The sequence below is a fragment of the Clupea harengus genome, chromosome 18 (genome assembly GCF_900700415.2).
Source record: "Clupea harengus chromosome 18, Ch_v2.0.2, whole genome shotgun sequence".
NCBI classification, from domain to species: domain Eukaryota; kingdom Metazoa; phylum Chordata; class Actinopteri; order Clupeiformes; family Clupeidae; genus Clupea; species Clupea harengus.
In genome coordinates, this window is record NC_045169.1 from 5,015,122 (window position 1) to 5,031,737 (window position 16,616).

The window sequence follows — 16,616 nt, forward strand, 5'->3', positions numbered from 1 at the left end:
AAACCTGTGTGGTCCAGTTTTGGTTTGTAGATGATTTTAACTTTCGACATTTTTAGAATTTACATGAAATAAACAATAAATTAACCAGGGGATGAGTAGTGCTTTGGCAAACGCAAACTCCACAGAAAAGTGCAATGAAACACGGGAACACTGAAACACATGCAGACGTTCCTGAGACAGCCACTGACAAGAACAGCAGTAGCAGCAACAATTGGAGTAAGCTGTGATCTTTTGTTTTAGGGCCTAAATGTTGACCATTAGAATTCATCGGACAGCATTGGACAGCATTCAGCATTGGACATAATTTACATGCTCACACACACCTAGCTGTGGGTTAAGGATGCCATATGATCTTCAAAAGAATGTCTTACAATAAATGACTTGCATAAAACACCTCTGCAAACATCCCAGACTTTACTTTACTAATTCCCGCTAACAATGATTGTCTTTGTTATTTTATAATGCTGCCTATTGCAGTATGGACATCGCAATATGAAGCATGGTCTCACACCCTTATCAATTAATTCAGTTATATGATTCACTTCTACAATGACTGAAAAGAGACTTTATAACAACAGGGTGAAAACCTGAGGAAACAAGTACAACACAAATACATACAGACCCTCTGTAAATTAACCAGATTTGTTTATCTTGGTTGGTGTCAGATGCAGGTATACTCTTGTTGCTTATGGGTAGACTATATGATAAAAGGCAATGCCATGTTTCAGAGAGAGAGAGATTTCAAGTGATTTCTCCACCACTTGTGTGACTGATGGACATAACTATATCGAGGCTATTTTCCTCTCTTTTTAAGATATATTTTTCAGGCTTATACAATTTCTTTGACGTAGACTAGGCCACATCACAATCAGTGTCTATATATCAGATCAGAGTCTATCATTTTTGTAACTTATGTAACAAACCTGTGGATTTTTTTTATTTGCTCTAAACTAGTTGATGTAGGCTGAGCCCCAAAGACAGTAATGAGAAAGAAGGCACGCAACCTACTCCTGCTCCTCCCACTGTGATCACAACCAACAGAGAGCTGAGAGAGTAAAACAACATCCGGTCTCCGTGTGGTGGAGGGAAATTTCACTGTTGAAATCGCCCATAGCAGGTTAGTGTTTCATTGTGTTATGAAAGAGTCTGAACTGAAGTAATGGTACAGTGTGAGTTGTGTTCACATTAGGTAGAAAATAATTTCGATGTCATATTGCTTACAATGGTACCGTTTTTTTCGGGATCATACCACTTTGAAAACATGCCTAGCCTGCCAGCTAAAGTAGACTAAACTTAGCTCACAGCTAAAGTTGCACTGTGTTGCCTGGCTGTGCTACCAAACTCAGTTAGCTGGCCGGTTAGCTACAGATGCTAACCTGTGCTGTGACTTGACAGAGAAACACAACGGGACTGTCTGCCCTAGCTAAATGAAGAAACTTAATGACCTGAAACATAACATCTTTAGCCCTTTTCGAACAGTTTACGGTGGCTGTCGGAATCCTTCCTGTTAAATTCTAGCAGTCATTATTCATTTGCCACAGCCTAAGATTAGGCAAGAACAGTATCATCACAAAATTCAGTGTCGACACCTACTGGCGATGTATGTGGTCTCTTGTGGTACAACAAATGATAACCCAATTGACAAAATATGCCACTTAGATTTAGACATTCACCGTGACCATGAAATGGTTTTGGGCAGTGTCTAAAATGTATGAGTTCGTCATAACGGTCCTATCTATACCTATAATGTAGGCCTAATGCTGTTACTGCTGTGGGTGATGAATTGCATTAAGAAAGGCAGTGATGGAATTATGCCTTTCATCAATTACACATACAATTATTTTAGAGTAGGCTTATATGCACAGGCAATACCTGCCAGGCATCCTTAGTATATGTATATTCCATATTTTAACATATAGTTATCTTTTTTTAAATCTTGGTGTCAGTTGTTTGCATTGCTTTTAGACCATTTTGCAAATAAGGCTAATTGTGAAACTGGCCACTGTGAAAACTGTCAAACTGTGAAACGGATCCATTCTATCAGATGACTTTGTGACAGAACAATAATTGACTCACAACAGGACGGCTTTTAAAATCCTGTTTCGAGCTATGTTCCTGAAACCCGAAGCCTGTAGTTGTGTATTTCAAAGATTGTCTGAAAGAAGAGAAGAAGTTTTTCTAGGGTTACGTCGCTAGGTTATTCATCATTCTGTTATGTTAATATAGCCTGCGTTTTGCTTATGCTACTGTTATGCTTAAAACTATTTCTTATGGCTGTCTTTAAGAATCCCAAATAGTAGCCATAAGAGACTGAATTGTTTTAATCGTCAAGCCCAGTCCTTGAACCTCGTCTGCCGGAGTTCTGTACACAAGCAACCTTAACCTAACTTCCACCTTTTAATGGCTAATAATGTGCATTTGGTAATCATTTAGCTTGGTTAAAGATAAATAAAGAAAGACAGACAAGCTTACGGTAATTATAGATTTACACCGCATGACCCACAGCGTTGTTCCAGTAGGGGACATGGCAAGACATTAAACAACTTGGCGCATTACGAGGTGATTATAAAAACACAGGCCTGTTGTGTTGCTCACAGACATGTCATTAGAGGCAGAAGAGCAATTAGCCCTCGACTCCCACTCCTGAGCCCTCATGTCTGTCCTCAGCTGGGTTTTGGTGGGGGGGCCCTGACTGACTGTCATTCATTAGGTGGAGATGGAAGAAAACCATTTGCTTCCCGGTAGGATAACCACCCCCCCCCCCCCAGCCCCCCAAAATCAGATGTGGGGGGTAGTTTGTTGTTCAATGCCATCATCACCCTCTCCAGGGCTGTTAAATTGTCGGGAATACTTTGGGGCTGTACGTCACCAGGGTTGCCAGCAGTTCAGCGTGAGGTCCAGGCCGGCGTTGCTGCAGTGCCTGCCTGCATCGCTCTACACAAATGGCCTGCTTCTGTTTTACAGTGCCTCTAATAAAAATGCGGGGCGATGACAAATTTAGAGGCCTGCTTGGGCCAAGAGCAATTTCTTTGATTATGGCCCCTGTCACTTTGGAGTCTCCGCACAATTCATTGTTGGGCTCTTCTTGCCGGACTCGCTGTTTAGTTTCGGGAGATGGACTCCTTGCGAGAGGGTTCGCTGCGAGATGACTTATGACGACATCCCAGCATTCTTTCCCTTTTACATCAATATCCGTTGTTGTTATTAGTCGCTGCACACGAAGGGGCTTCATGGGAAACAGTGTTTGAGAACTCTGCATCTTTATGATAATTAGACGAGATGGGAACGTATTGGTAACATGAGCTAGTGTTCGTAGTTCGGTGGGTCTTTCTCACGCGTTAGCCTAACTGCATGTTCCTCTGTCCTGTGTCCTTTGCTATAGGTTGAACGGATGGCATCATGTGACAGGCTGGAGCCCCTCTCGAAGCCCCGAGTCCAGTTCTGGATGGGCAAAGTGTCTGAATGGGGCGAGGCCACCACCCCCTCAGCCCAGCTAGATGCCTGTAGACACCTGGAGAAGCTGAGGGACTTTCTGCAGGAGGTCCTTGGAGCGCTGCAGCTAGCGGTACTTTCACTTAGCCTCACACTGACCTTTAATGTAAAGAGATCTGTTGAAGAGCCTCACACTGACCTTTAATGTACAGAGACCTGTTGAAGAGCCTCACACTGACCTTTAATGTACAGAGACCTGTTGAACACTTAGCCTCACACTGACCTTTAATGTACAGAGACCTGTTGAACACTTAGCCTCACACTGACCTTTAATGTAAAGACACCTGTTGAACACTTAGCCTCACACTGACCTTTAATGTACAGAGACCTGTTGAAGAGCCTCACACTGACCTTTAATGTACAGAGACCTGTTGAACACTTAGCCTCACACTGACCTTTAATGTACAGAGACCTGTTGAACACTTAGCCTCACACTGACCTTTAATGTACAGAGACCTGTTGAACACTTAGCCTCACACTGACCTTTAATGTACAGAGACCTGTTGAACACTTAGCCTCACACTGACCTTTAATGTAAAGAGACCTGTTGAAGAGTCTCACACTGACCTTTAATATACAGAGACCTGTTGAACACTTACCTTTAATGTAAAGAGACCTGTTGAAGAGCCTCACACTGACCTTTAATGTACAGAGACCTGTTGAACAGAGCAATCTGAATTTAGTCATTACAGTTGATTGTTATTCAAATCATGACATGTATATGTGGAGTGGAGTGGGGTTGAGAAATGACCAAATGATTTTTGATCAAGCTCAGTCTTTGATTGGACTGTTTCCATCTTCCAACAGTTCATTTTGTAGGGTGCCGGGCCCCATTGGCATTTGTTTTACAAACATGGTCATATCTGAGGTAAATTAAGTTCACTTTAAAGCAGTGCTAGTGGATTGTTTATAATTGAAGAGCAAAGAAACTCTTTGCATAAGTGACACATACTTCAATACTCTCTAAATCTTAAAGTTAAGGTTGACGGGGTGATGTCATGCTCCAAGATCATTTTAGAGGCTGAATTAAAAAGTGAAGTCCTGAAACACAGAATACTCATGTTCATACCATATCAGTTCATACCATATGGTATTCAAACAAACTTTTTGTTGTGTACCAAAAAAAGGCAGGTAAGTGTTCTTTTATTGAAACCGTGAAATCTGTGCCAGGTTCTGATCAAGGTTTCTTCTGTTAGAAGGATTTCCTTTCCTTCTATTGCACAGTTTATTTGCTTGTATTGCATGGAATACATACCACTGGAATTCGAATCAGGAATTCGAATCAGTAAACAATCCTATGAATGATGCAGACAAAGCAATGAAAGGATGAAGGTGGAGGGATTGTTGGTTGAGAAGGAATCATCTGATTTCAAAGGCTACTCGTGTGTTGAATTTGGAGTGTCAGCAGCTCAAGACATTAGCATCTTCCCATGGTAGCTACAGTGAAGCTACAGTGAAGAAGGCTCTGAACATGTCTCGCACTGTACTGAAGCTAGGCAGGAAGAGCTACCTGTACAGAAGGGTTGTTATCAGGTGAACACAGGCCCAGATAAAGAGTAGAAAGTATGAAGAAAGAAGGAGGCTCATAGTAAGGTCAGGGTCGTATAGGTTTGTTTCAAGCTTTAGAGAGAAGAACAACCCCCGATGTGAACAAACCATGGCGTCGTCTTTAACAAGTCTTCTGTATGCCTGGCTGACACATGTGTGTCTTACTGTGCACCATCAGGTGTAGTGTTTGCCCTCTAGGCCTTGGGGGAGGCTGTGTGGGTGCTTAGTAGACAAGTTACTGTGGCGCCCATCCCTCGGTCATACTATATGCAAACTATGTAGAAATTTTGTATTTGATTCTAAAATGCTATACAACAACAAAAGGTAACAAGATATTCTTCACATGCTTCAAAGTACTACTGCCTTGTGAGATAGGTAGAAGATTGCTGTTATAGTCTGGGGTGACGTTTCAACCATTTTGGTAGGGTAGAGGGTTTTAGTCCTTATGTGTGCCATAGTGAACAGTATTGAAAAATACAGATTTTGTAATGTACACAGATTATCATTTAGAAAAACTGATTGGCAGTAACGGCAAGCACAGCAACCTCAAACACTCCACAAATGCATTCACAACCTACTCGGAGCAGAAGACCTCAGAGGCATGGGGCATTTACAGTATTAGACTGGCCACCTCAGAGCGCCGACCTCAACATAATTGAAGCTGTGTGGGATCACTTGGATGGGGAGAGGAACAAAAAATCAGCCAAGTAGAAAGAGAGAGAGAGAGAGGGAGAGAGTGAGAGAAAAATGGATGTGGAAGAATTTACCACATGTCTACTTGAAAGAATTACTCCACGCTAGACCAACAGGAACAGCTTTAGTTTTGCATTCAGAGGGAGGCCACACAACCCGTTGGCTTGTTTTAAAAAGACGTTCTTGCTCGTTTTTTAATTTTATTGTATTAGTCTTTATTTGTGCTTGTTTTAATGTTGTGTAATGTTTTTGTATGCTCGAATAAACACTTTATGCTTTGATAAATCAAAGTGAAACACTGATTCCTTGGGTGGCCTAAAACATTTGTAGGATAGGAAAACATGTTGGGTAATCTGCCTAAACAGAATTTGATTACCCTAACTGTGCTTTCAATGGCATTCATTAAACATTAACTTGTGGATCGCATAATTTAAAGGTAAAGGACGGGTATTTAGCAATTTAAAGTTACATGTATGTCTGTATGGCCTCATACAGTTAGAGATGAAGAACATGATCCTAAACAGAATGAGTTATTATCACTATTAGGAACCCTGTCTCAACATGGCTGCAGAAAATGTCTGCAGATTTCTCCAGAACGTCTTCATTGCTTCAGTGTCTCATCCTAGTGACCTGCACTCTTGCTTCTCCTCCCTGTCACACACTGTCACACACAGTCACACACACTCTTGCTTCTCCTCCCTGTCACTTCACACAAACAGCAGTTCTCTTTCCAAACTCCTTTCTGCCCAGGATGGTTTGTCCTGATTAGTAATATGTATACACACAGGCTGAAACTCCTTTCTGCCCAGGCTGTTGTGTCCTGATTAATAATATGTGCACTGCACACACAGGCTGTAAATCCGTGGTCAGTGATCATTAGATTACCATTCTTTTTTGTAGCACTGTCATCCTTTTGAACGGAACACACATCAGTGGGTTGCAGGTGCTTGGAAGGAAAACATCTCTGTTATAAATGTTTTTATCTATATCTATATTTTTAAATTTAGCGACTTTTTCCTAGGCATCCCTCACATCATCCCTGACTTTCTTTAGTCCCTTTTCCCCTCCTTATGGTCTTTCTGGTGTTATTTCCTGATATTTCTCTTGTGTTTTTTTTAATTTTCGAATGGACATACAATTATTATTTCTGTCTGCAGCGAAGGAAAGTGCTGCCTATCTTATGTGAAGATATCTTATGTGACTTCACTCACCTAGCTTCCATTCCTCGCTCCTCCTCTTCTTCATCATTGTCTTCAGAACTCGCAGCCATCGCATGCTTACCTCCCTCCATTTTTCCACCCTCTCTTTCCCCACCCCATCGTTCAGTTTTGCTCTCTCCCTGACGTCTTACCAATCTTTCTACTCCGCAGCTGTTGCGTCCTTCATCTCCTCCTCCATCTTGTCCTTGTTGTCTTGAACATCATCCATGTTTTCTCTCTTTTCTTTCAGCTCCCCATTACATCTTCCTCTGGGTTCACTTTCTGTCTCTCCCTGCCAATCCTTTCCATTTGGTAAGCATTTAGCACGCAAGATGCAGTAAGGCAGTAAGACTGGCAACTGGTGTCATACAGCGTTTATGTACATGGGGATTTAACAAGGGAGGATTTACATCTGGACATTAATCTTCTTGCTTCTAATAAATGTCTGCTGACGTCTTTAGTCATCTGTCCCATAGTTGGATTGCAGTTAATTGTGGTTGAATGGACTTAAGGACAACAGTACATTTTCCTAGTCAGGTAAAGGTGTTGCCCACTTTTTAACATGTTCCTCACTCTTTATCCTGGGGCAGAGTTCATCCATCTTTCTCTCTGGCTGTCCTCATCTGAGTCCTCATCAATCTAAGTCAACTCATACCTGCATCTCCCCATCATTATTTCCTACCATGAATTATATGTTAGGTTCATTTTTAGTTTCTGTCTGTTCCCTCAGCGGCCATTACATCCTTCTATCCTCCTCTGTTGTGTCCTGATCACCTTGAACCCTTATTGTTCTCTTTTCTTTCATGTGCTGTCTCATTGCCCCTTGTCTCCTCTCTCTCTTTCTCCATTGTGCTCAATGATCATTAGCAGCTGAAAAAAAAATAGAGCTTTTTTTCCCCATTACATCTGTGTCAAAAAAAGAAGGTTTTCATTACACCTGTCTTTTTAGTTTCACTTCAGTTATTGGAAAAGTCAAATCGTATCTCATGATCATATATCTGTTGACACTGGCACTGTAGGTCCAAACAAATGGGAAAAAGCAGACAAAAATGGTATTTTGTAATTTTACGATTGATTAGAGAAGAACTGCACAGATCGCAAGTGAAGGCCTCTATTCTTGTATCTCTTTAGCAGTGAAACTCACAGCTAGACCTGCAGATCACAGTGGAACAGGTGGCTGTCCCTGGGGAGATCACAACATAGCTTAGACCTTCTCAAGAAAGGAAAAGAGTAGCACAGAGTTCAAAGACAACAGAAGAGGAAAAAGAGCAAAGAAGGCATGCACAGTGAATGAAGGGACGGCTACCAAGGCAAGGAAACACAAAATATGGCTGCCGAACACACCTTTAAACTGAACGTACTGCATAGTGGTGTGTAATATGACCACCACATTAAGTGAGAGAATAAGCAAGAATTTAAGTGAAACTAGGGAATAAAAACTGTGTTAAATATATAAAAAGACAGAATGCTATATACACCTGCAAGTGTTTATTGAGCCTTTTGACAAAAAAAAAAAAACTAAACAGAAAATGTAATAATTTACATCAGGCCTTTATGGCAATTCACTTTTTTTTATTTCAGAGACAAACAAAAATATAGTTAATTGCATTTGGAACATTTTGGAGTATTTCTTATGGGTTGGTTCTTTTTTTTGTGCTGGAACTTTTGACAACATTTTTATTTCTCCTTGTTGGAAGCAAAAAAAATAAAAAAATGTTTTCCTTATTACAGTGCCCCCCAGTGGCCATATGATGATTATGATGATTTCTGCAGGAAAACCTCAGGAAGGGATTCTGTTTTTCTGAGTTATGATGAATTGCAATGCAAAGAGAATGGAAGGATTTAAAGATAAATTACCACAACTTATACTTGCTGTATCATATTTCATACTTGATATATTTACCTTAAATACTTGCTGTATCCAATTTTATACATACATTTTAACAAGATTTTACTGTAAAATAAAGTTTGAAATATTTGGTATAGGTTGTAAAGTATAGGTACAGGTTGCTTCAATACAGTACATTTCTATATTGAAATATTAGTAACAATAAAAATGTTATTCTTAAAGTCACTTTTAAAAAATTGCCAAAGATTTTCCTGTCCAAAACTTTACTTCATGTTACTACATGATGGCAGCCATTTTGGATACAGCATTCAAAGGCCCACTACTGCCTACAGTCTACCTACAGTGCATGGATAATCCAGAAGTTGTATCAGCAGGTTTTTTAGGAGAGTATTGATCATGATGACGTTTCAATAATACATGTTGCAAATATGATACAACAGGCATTATAGGGTTAAGTCAAACAAACATGCCATACAGGCTGACCCCAATATGAACTGCTAAGGGTCAGTCCGCTGTATTGGCAAAATCACAAGAATTGAAAAATACTCCAACCTTCAGATATAATGGTTAAGCCATATCTCTTCGTTCCCTGAAGACCCAGTGAATAGTAGTTGGAAAGTTGGCCCAAATAATCCAAAGAATGTGAATCAAAGTGTATCAAATTGTGTGGACTTTGCACTTCTACATCACCTTGGCTATATTTTTGCATTGAACATTATTCGCTAGGTCGCGCTACTCCACAAATGAGTCATTAAGAGCTAGGGTCACGCACCTCCTAGAGGCCAGCCTGCCATAACAATTCTGTATTCTGTAAACGGTTGACGCGCTATTGCCCAAAAAGTGCTTTGAGCCTACCCCAATTCAGGGGGCGTTAGCACGAAGGGACACGCCCACCCAGGAACAAAAACCTTAGTTTTCATGTCAACCATGTGAGGCTACAATCATGCAAAGTTTCATGTGGATTGGTGAAGTCTAAGTATATGATATCGTCGGCCAAAAATCAGTTAAGTGTGTGTGTGTGGGGGGGGGGGGGGGGGGACTGGAGGGGGGAAAAAACCTTTGACAAACAGCAGTGGAACAGTGGTGGTCATAACAAGAGAAATAGCCTCTGGAATGCAATTGGATACAAGTCAATGAGAGTTGATGAATGAATAATATTTCTTGCAATATCAGTTTGAGGCCAGATATATGTCCACAACTAAACTGTGAGTCAGATCACTTCAGTGTGTGAGTATTGAGAGTGGATCTCAGTGTGCCCAAGGTTCGTCACGAGAGCTTGCACACCTGACATGCAGCTTGGCGTTATCAGATGTGCTGGGCCACGGTAAAACAGCAAGTGAAGCCGCTGTATGACACTGCCCCTGGAGTTCTAACTGTGCACTCTATTATATCTCATAACAGCATGGGCAGAAAAAACTTTTCAACCAGCCAGACCTAGATGCTGCATTATGTTTCAGCTGACAATGTATTTTTAAACAGAAACTCTCATAATGGGCTACTTTTGGTGAGTAACAGTTAAAGGGGAGTAACAGTTAAAGGGGAATTCCTAATTTGTTCAAGGTAGGATCTACCTGCCGCATATGTTGCAAACTACCATAAACAGCAATGTCAAGACATTACCACAACACCATGACTGAAAATATGCTACCAGGCAGCCATTTCTACCATAAAGAAAACCCTTTGAATACAACGCTTTATCCTGCATGGTTGAGTGATTGATTAGTTAATTGGTTGGTTGATTGGTTAATTGATTTACTTATTTTTTTAGTTTGTGCAACTCATTTCCTGGTGGAGGTGTTGAATGTTCTAGTACTTTTTCATCATCTTCAGGACTTTGACAGCTTGCACAGAATGCATTGTGAATGTGGCTAAGGAATCCTATGACCCTCCAGTGCATGTAGGCCAGGATCATAGAGCATAGTAGGCTATGCTTTGCTTTAAGTTTGCTCATATAATACGAAATGTCTCTGAGTTGTTTGAGACATGGATGGACCACAATAACCAAAGCAGGGGGAGTTGTCTCCCCATATCATCTGTCGTCCGAAAATGAAATGTTAAATGAATGTTAGTATTCTGACTAAAGAATGACATCTTCCTGCCTTATTTTTCCAACTACATGGGTATGGTAGATTTTCTGTCTTGCTTATTCATTGCTGTTCATACACAGTTGGTCTGGAGTGTGGCCCTTGCATCTCTGAAAAAGAATAATTACTCAGAGGTTTCTTAGAATCACATTCCCACATTTTCTCTGGGAACTGTTTGCACTAGGTTGTTGCGTGTGTGTGCGTGTGTGTGCGTGTGTGTGCGTGCATGCGCACACACGATTTGGTGAGAATTCTGTAGCCTGGATCTCCTCGGGATAAAATGCTCCAAGCCTGCCGTCCGCTTAACAGTAGCCGTTCTGTGCAGTGGAAAAAGCAGGACAACATTGGCAACAGTGGTTGAGTTCCCAGGGCTAATAGCCGCCCAGGGACCAGGCAGCGCTAACCTAATGTATCCATGCCCCAAGTGTTGCGAATTTGGACAAGTCTGAAGGGGGGGGCTGGACGGAGGGCTTTCTCTGAAGCTTCAGTGTAAAAAGGAGGGGGAGGGAAAAAAAGAAAACATCAGGCTTCCCACCAACAGCGTTCACCTTGAAAGAAGGTCTTTATTCGTGGTCTGTCACACGGAATGGGGCTCGATTCTCTTCCGTACTCTTCCTCTCTCTCTCTCTCTTTCTCACTCTCTCTCTCCTGCTCTCGTTTTTTTTTACGGCGCTCTTTGCTGGCCGTTTACCTCCATTCTCAGTGTAAAAAGCTCGGGCCTAACGTTTCTGCACGCACCCCGTCACAAAGACTGCACCACCGAGAGGTGACCAAAAGTAACGGTGGGTGGCACTCTTGACAGAGAAGAAGAGGTCAAATGAGTCCACTCACCACAAGCACAAAAAGGAAAAAAGAAGAAAAAAAATAGCAAAAATAAATTACAAACCAGCTGTGTTCGCCCTCAAATTGTAGTCTTGCTCCATGGAAGCAAATAAGTGCAGTTTTGAGTTTGAAGTTGAATCTTTTTTTCCTGTAGCGCGTTTGCCACCCGCTTGCCATCTGCAAGTGTTTTGCACATGAAGACTGGTACTAAAACCCAACTTTCATAATGTTTATCAATTGATTAATACCATATTTTAGCGTGTAGTCATTCTGCATGTCTGCTACTTCAGTGCCGTGCACATACGTTTGAAGTCAGAACTCCAGACCTTAAGGAGAGGAGGACATTTGTGAATAAGCCCTATTAAAGCCGCTCTGCCTCGCAGTGCGTTCGCCTAAATTGTGTGATGAGATTAAATGCCCTTCTCATTGAGTTGATGCTGTTTTGGATGGAGCTGGCCGTTCATGAACTCCAGGTGCGATGATGTGTTGCAGAGATCCGCGGCGGAGGCGCTGGCGAGGCTTCCCTTTGTCGGCCAGTTGCTGGGGAGGCTCTGCTGGATCCGGTGTGTTACGGCGGATGGTGAGTTTACCGACGGCTCCACGTGAAGGGTGTGTTTCCCCATTTGGCAGAGGAGAGGAACCCTTTCTGCAGGGGATGCAGTGCTTTTGGACACTGCTCTACCTATAAACCCCCAAAGAGGTCTGATGAGCCTCAAGGCATCCATTGTTTCCCCCCACGCCTTCCTCTCTCTCTCTCTCTCTCTCTCTCTCTCTCTCTCTCTCTCGCTCTCTCTTTCTCTCCCTCTTTCCCCCTCCCTCCCCATTTATTTTCCTTTCCATATGTTTTTACACCTCTGCACCTGCACAATAAACAGTACTGTTAGAGTAATTTCATTGTATACTAATATTTCAGTTTGCGTCAATGAGAGTCTACTTACACTGTCTTATCTGATAGCCCCCTTGATCAATGATACTAACACCGTCGCACACAGACACATTTTTGATCATTCATTTTTCTGTGTATCCTTCCAGGGTTTGGATATGAAAAGTGCTTGGAGTCGGCACCATTTTAGTGTTCCTCAGTTCCTCTTTGTGCTCTGAGTGTCTTTTTGTTGTGTTTCCTTAGAGGAGAGCGTGGCCCTTCTCTTGCAGTGCCTGTGGAGTTTGTTCAGCCCATCCCCACAGACTGCCATTGAGCTGAAGGCTAACGAATGGATCCAGGTAAGGGAGGCCTTCTTCCTTTCCTCTTCCATGTAGCGGTTTAGCAGTGCTGATCTCCACACTGGCGGATTGACTACTTTGATGGGTATTTGTCAGGAGAATTCTCATTGTCTGAGTGTAAAACCATGGCATGCCTTTACTCCTGGGGAAACGAAGGTACACATGTTTGTCATGAGTAGCGGATTTTGCCAGAATCGCACCACCCCGCACCAAGTATGTGACATCGAAGTGAAACACATGGTCCACACACCATCCACGCTAAACACATAGAGCGGAAAACCTAAAACATTGCCTCTTCCTGTGAGGTTGTTATTCCACCAGTAATCATAGTTCAAGGGCAGTAAATTAGTAGTTATGGTACGAGTTAGTATCTTAGTACACATGAAGTTTTCAAGGGCAGTAAATTAGTAGTGATGGTATGAGTTAGTATCTTAGTACACATGAAGTGTTCAAGGGCAGTACATTAGTAGTGATGGTATGAGTTAGTATCTTAGTACACATGAAGTGTTCAAGGGCAGTACATTAGTAGTGATGGTATGAGTTAGTGTCTTAGTACACATGAAGTGTTCAAGGGCAGTACATTAGTAGTGATGGTATGAGTTAGTATCTTAGTACACATGAAGTGTTCAAGGGCAGTACATTAGTAGTGATGGTATGAGTTAGTATCTTAGTACACATGAAGTGTTCAAGGGCAGTACATTAGTAGTGATGAGTTAGTATCTTAGTACACATGAAGTGTTCAAGGGCAGTACATTAGTAGTGATGGTATAGTATCTTAGTACACATGAAGTGTTCAAGGGCAGTACATTAGTAGTGATGGTATGAGTTAGTATCTTAGTACACATGAAGTGTTCAAGGGCAGTACATTAGTAGTGATGGTATGAGTTAGTATCTTAGTACACATGAAGTGTTCAAGGGCAGTACATTAGTAGTGATGGTATGAGTTAGTATCTTAGTACACATGAAGTGTTCAAGGGCAGTACATTAGTAGTGATGAGTTAGTATCTTAGTACACATGAAGTGTTCAAGGGCAGTACATTAGTAGTGATGGTATGAGTTAGTATCTTAGTACACATGAAGTGTTCAAGGGCAGTACATTAGTAGTGATGGTAGAGTTAGTATCTTAGTACACATGAAGTGTTCAAGGGCAGTACATTAGTAGTGATGAGTTAGTATCTTAGTACACATGAAGTGTTCAAGGGCAGTACATTAGTAGTGATGAGTTAGTATCTTAGTACACATGAAGTGTTCAAGGGCAGTACATTAGTAGTGATGAGTTAGTATCTTAGTACACATGAAGTGTCAGAACACTGCATTGATAACTGCATTATTTACCCTTATTACACGGCTCTTCTTAATGCTGTAGAATGCTCCATTCACTTGAATGGGGCTTCCCAACGTTCTGTGGTCAACTATTTTTCCATATTTGACCGTTGCTATGCATAATTGACCGCTGTCAAGGGAAGTGGCCTTTTTGCCTCGAATTCACGTCTTTCGTAGCACTCCGCAAGTAGTCCGGTAATTTATCAACCTCAGCGTTCCGTTGCTTAGCGACGTCAGCTGATCTGAAGCCTACCGGAAAAAAACGTAGCCTACATACCAGGCAACTATGGATGAGTTTCCGATTCACTTTATTATTTTTGGGAAATTTTGAGACTTGGTTAAAGGCTGAGTTGTTGCTGCTCCATCCCTGACAGACAGGGAAAAGTGGAGCAGAGTCATGTCCTCTCATCCCGGCATCAGCAGATCTGGTGAGTTATAGCTACATAGCCTAACATAAACGATTTGAAATGTCAAACATGTTCTGGCTAACATGCTATCGTTTTTCTGTGTGTCCATGGCAGCTCCCCCCCCCAAGAAATCCGGAATGAAGACAGGAATATCTCTTTCAATATTCCGAAAGAAGCCCCATTCTCCTTATCTCATTTTACAATTAATGGCAATGTACAGTTCAACATGAACAAATAAAATCTTAGGGTGACACCAGCTCAATGGAGTCTCAGCTGACAGTTGAGCAGCTGTGTTCTAAAGAATGTTCAACGTCTTTGGCGAACTATTTCTCTGCTTTTTAACACCACGAATGGTAACAAATAAATTGTAATTAAAATAATATTATAAAAAGACACACTGTGTTAAGTTATTTTTTCGTTTTGGCAAGTAGCCGTGTAATAAGCGGGATAATGTATAGAACGCCGGTCATTATCGGGAAAATAAGCCCCAACAGGGCGAACAGCACCCCGACACGAAGCGGAGGGGTGTTGCTTCGCCCTGAAGGGGCCTTTTTTTAATGACCGGCGTTCTATACATTATCCCTTACTTATGTGCAGAATGTTTAGAAAGCCTTGTGCATGTCCTTGCGATGTGTTTGTCCTTGGTCTATATTTTGACGGCCCCTTGAGTGGACCATTAAAACGGACATGACAAAGCATTCAGTAGTACAGTAATCAGACTAATGATGACCAACATAAAAAAAAAATAAACATCTTCATGTTTTTTTTAATGTCGAGCAGTTCTCACACAACCTTGAGCTTTTTTAATGGCCTTCACATAGGTGGTTTACCATAAACAAACAGTAACCCCCGCACATATTTGCAAGATTAAATGTGTGTGTATTTTTATTAGTTTTTTCTCCCCCACTTTCATATTATGAAAGACTTGCATAATTAAAGCCAGGCTTTTAAGTAAACTTTAAAGTAAACTTAATTTGCCAGATGTGTGGTGACCTATAGAAGAGAGGAAGCATGGCTTGGCGGGAGGTGTTGGATCACTATAAAGGACCAGATTCTGGTGATGTTTTTATTTTTTTCATCGTTGCATACTGTATCAATATCCTCAGGGGAGTTGGGTGGGTGGGTGTGTGGTGGGGGTGCAGTGATTAGAAGAATTAATGCGTGGGGAAATTAGATGCTATACGCAGACTCCCTCTCTTTATTTCCCTGCGTGTCTCTCTCAAGGCGTTAGATTTGGCGCTACTACTCGGTGGAATTTTACAGGCCTGGCAGACCTCGTGCCCTGTGCGCCCTACCCTGGCAAGGGCGGCTGTGTGTGTGTGTTTGCCCAGTGTTGCAGTTGTGGCGTTGTTTGCGATGCTGCCGATTTTTGTTGTTAATTGGGTATGAAACAAGCCGTTTCAATGACTGAGAAGAGACCATTTCCGATGCTCATAGCTCCATACTCAACTCTACCCTACCTCTAAACATGTTTCTTGCATTAATATGAATGAAGATAGACATGGCCTTCTATACACTTTCTGATGTAGTGGTTTGACCGAGTAAGTACATTCTGCCCATTGCATTATAATGTGTGGGAGCTATGGATGGAAATTAACTGTGGCCTATGAGTACGTGTTATAATGGATAATGAAGTGGCCTAAATAATGTACAACGACCTGACCTGAAACGGATCTGGTAAATTCTGATGTTTTCACTTTTGAGCTGTACCCTTGTCTCTCACGAGAAGAGCTGTAATGTAGTTTTTCTCACAAAAAAAAAAAAAACTCACACTGTGTTTTTCGAAACGCTTCACTGTGGCTTTCCCCAGAATGTAAATAGCACATGTGTGTTATGCTTTCCATTTGTTTAGAACGTTAATAATTTATTTTCCAGTGTGCCATTCAAGAAGCCACGAGAAAGCCTCACGCTGTTTTACCACCATATGCGTGTTAGCGTAGCCACAAACTCACAACACTTTTTTTTCACGTTCATACGG

General features: G+C 41.7%; 1 protein-coding gene across 1 annotated transcript in view; it reads left to right on the forward strand.

The window, feature by feature from the left end:
* The first annotated feature begins 976 nt into the window (after positions 1–976).
* The window catches only part of LOC105894151 (FA complementation group C), a 30,289-nt gene continuing 14,649 nt past the window's right edge, over positions 977–16,616 (forward strand). The window contains exons 1-4 of the mRNA XM_031585370.2: positions 977–1,117; positions 3,383–3,565; positions 12,180–12,267; positions 12,814–12,908. Of these exons, the coding sequence (XP_031441230.1) occupies positions 3,392–3,565; positions 12,180–12,267; positions 12,814–12,908 (357 nt within the window). The 5' untranslated portion in view covers positions 977–1,117; positions 3,383–3,391. The remainder of the gene's footprint in view (positions 1,118–3,382; positions 3,566–12,179; positions 12,268–12,813; positions 12,909–16,616) is intronic.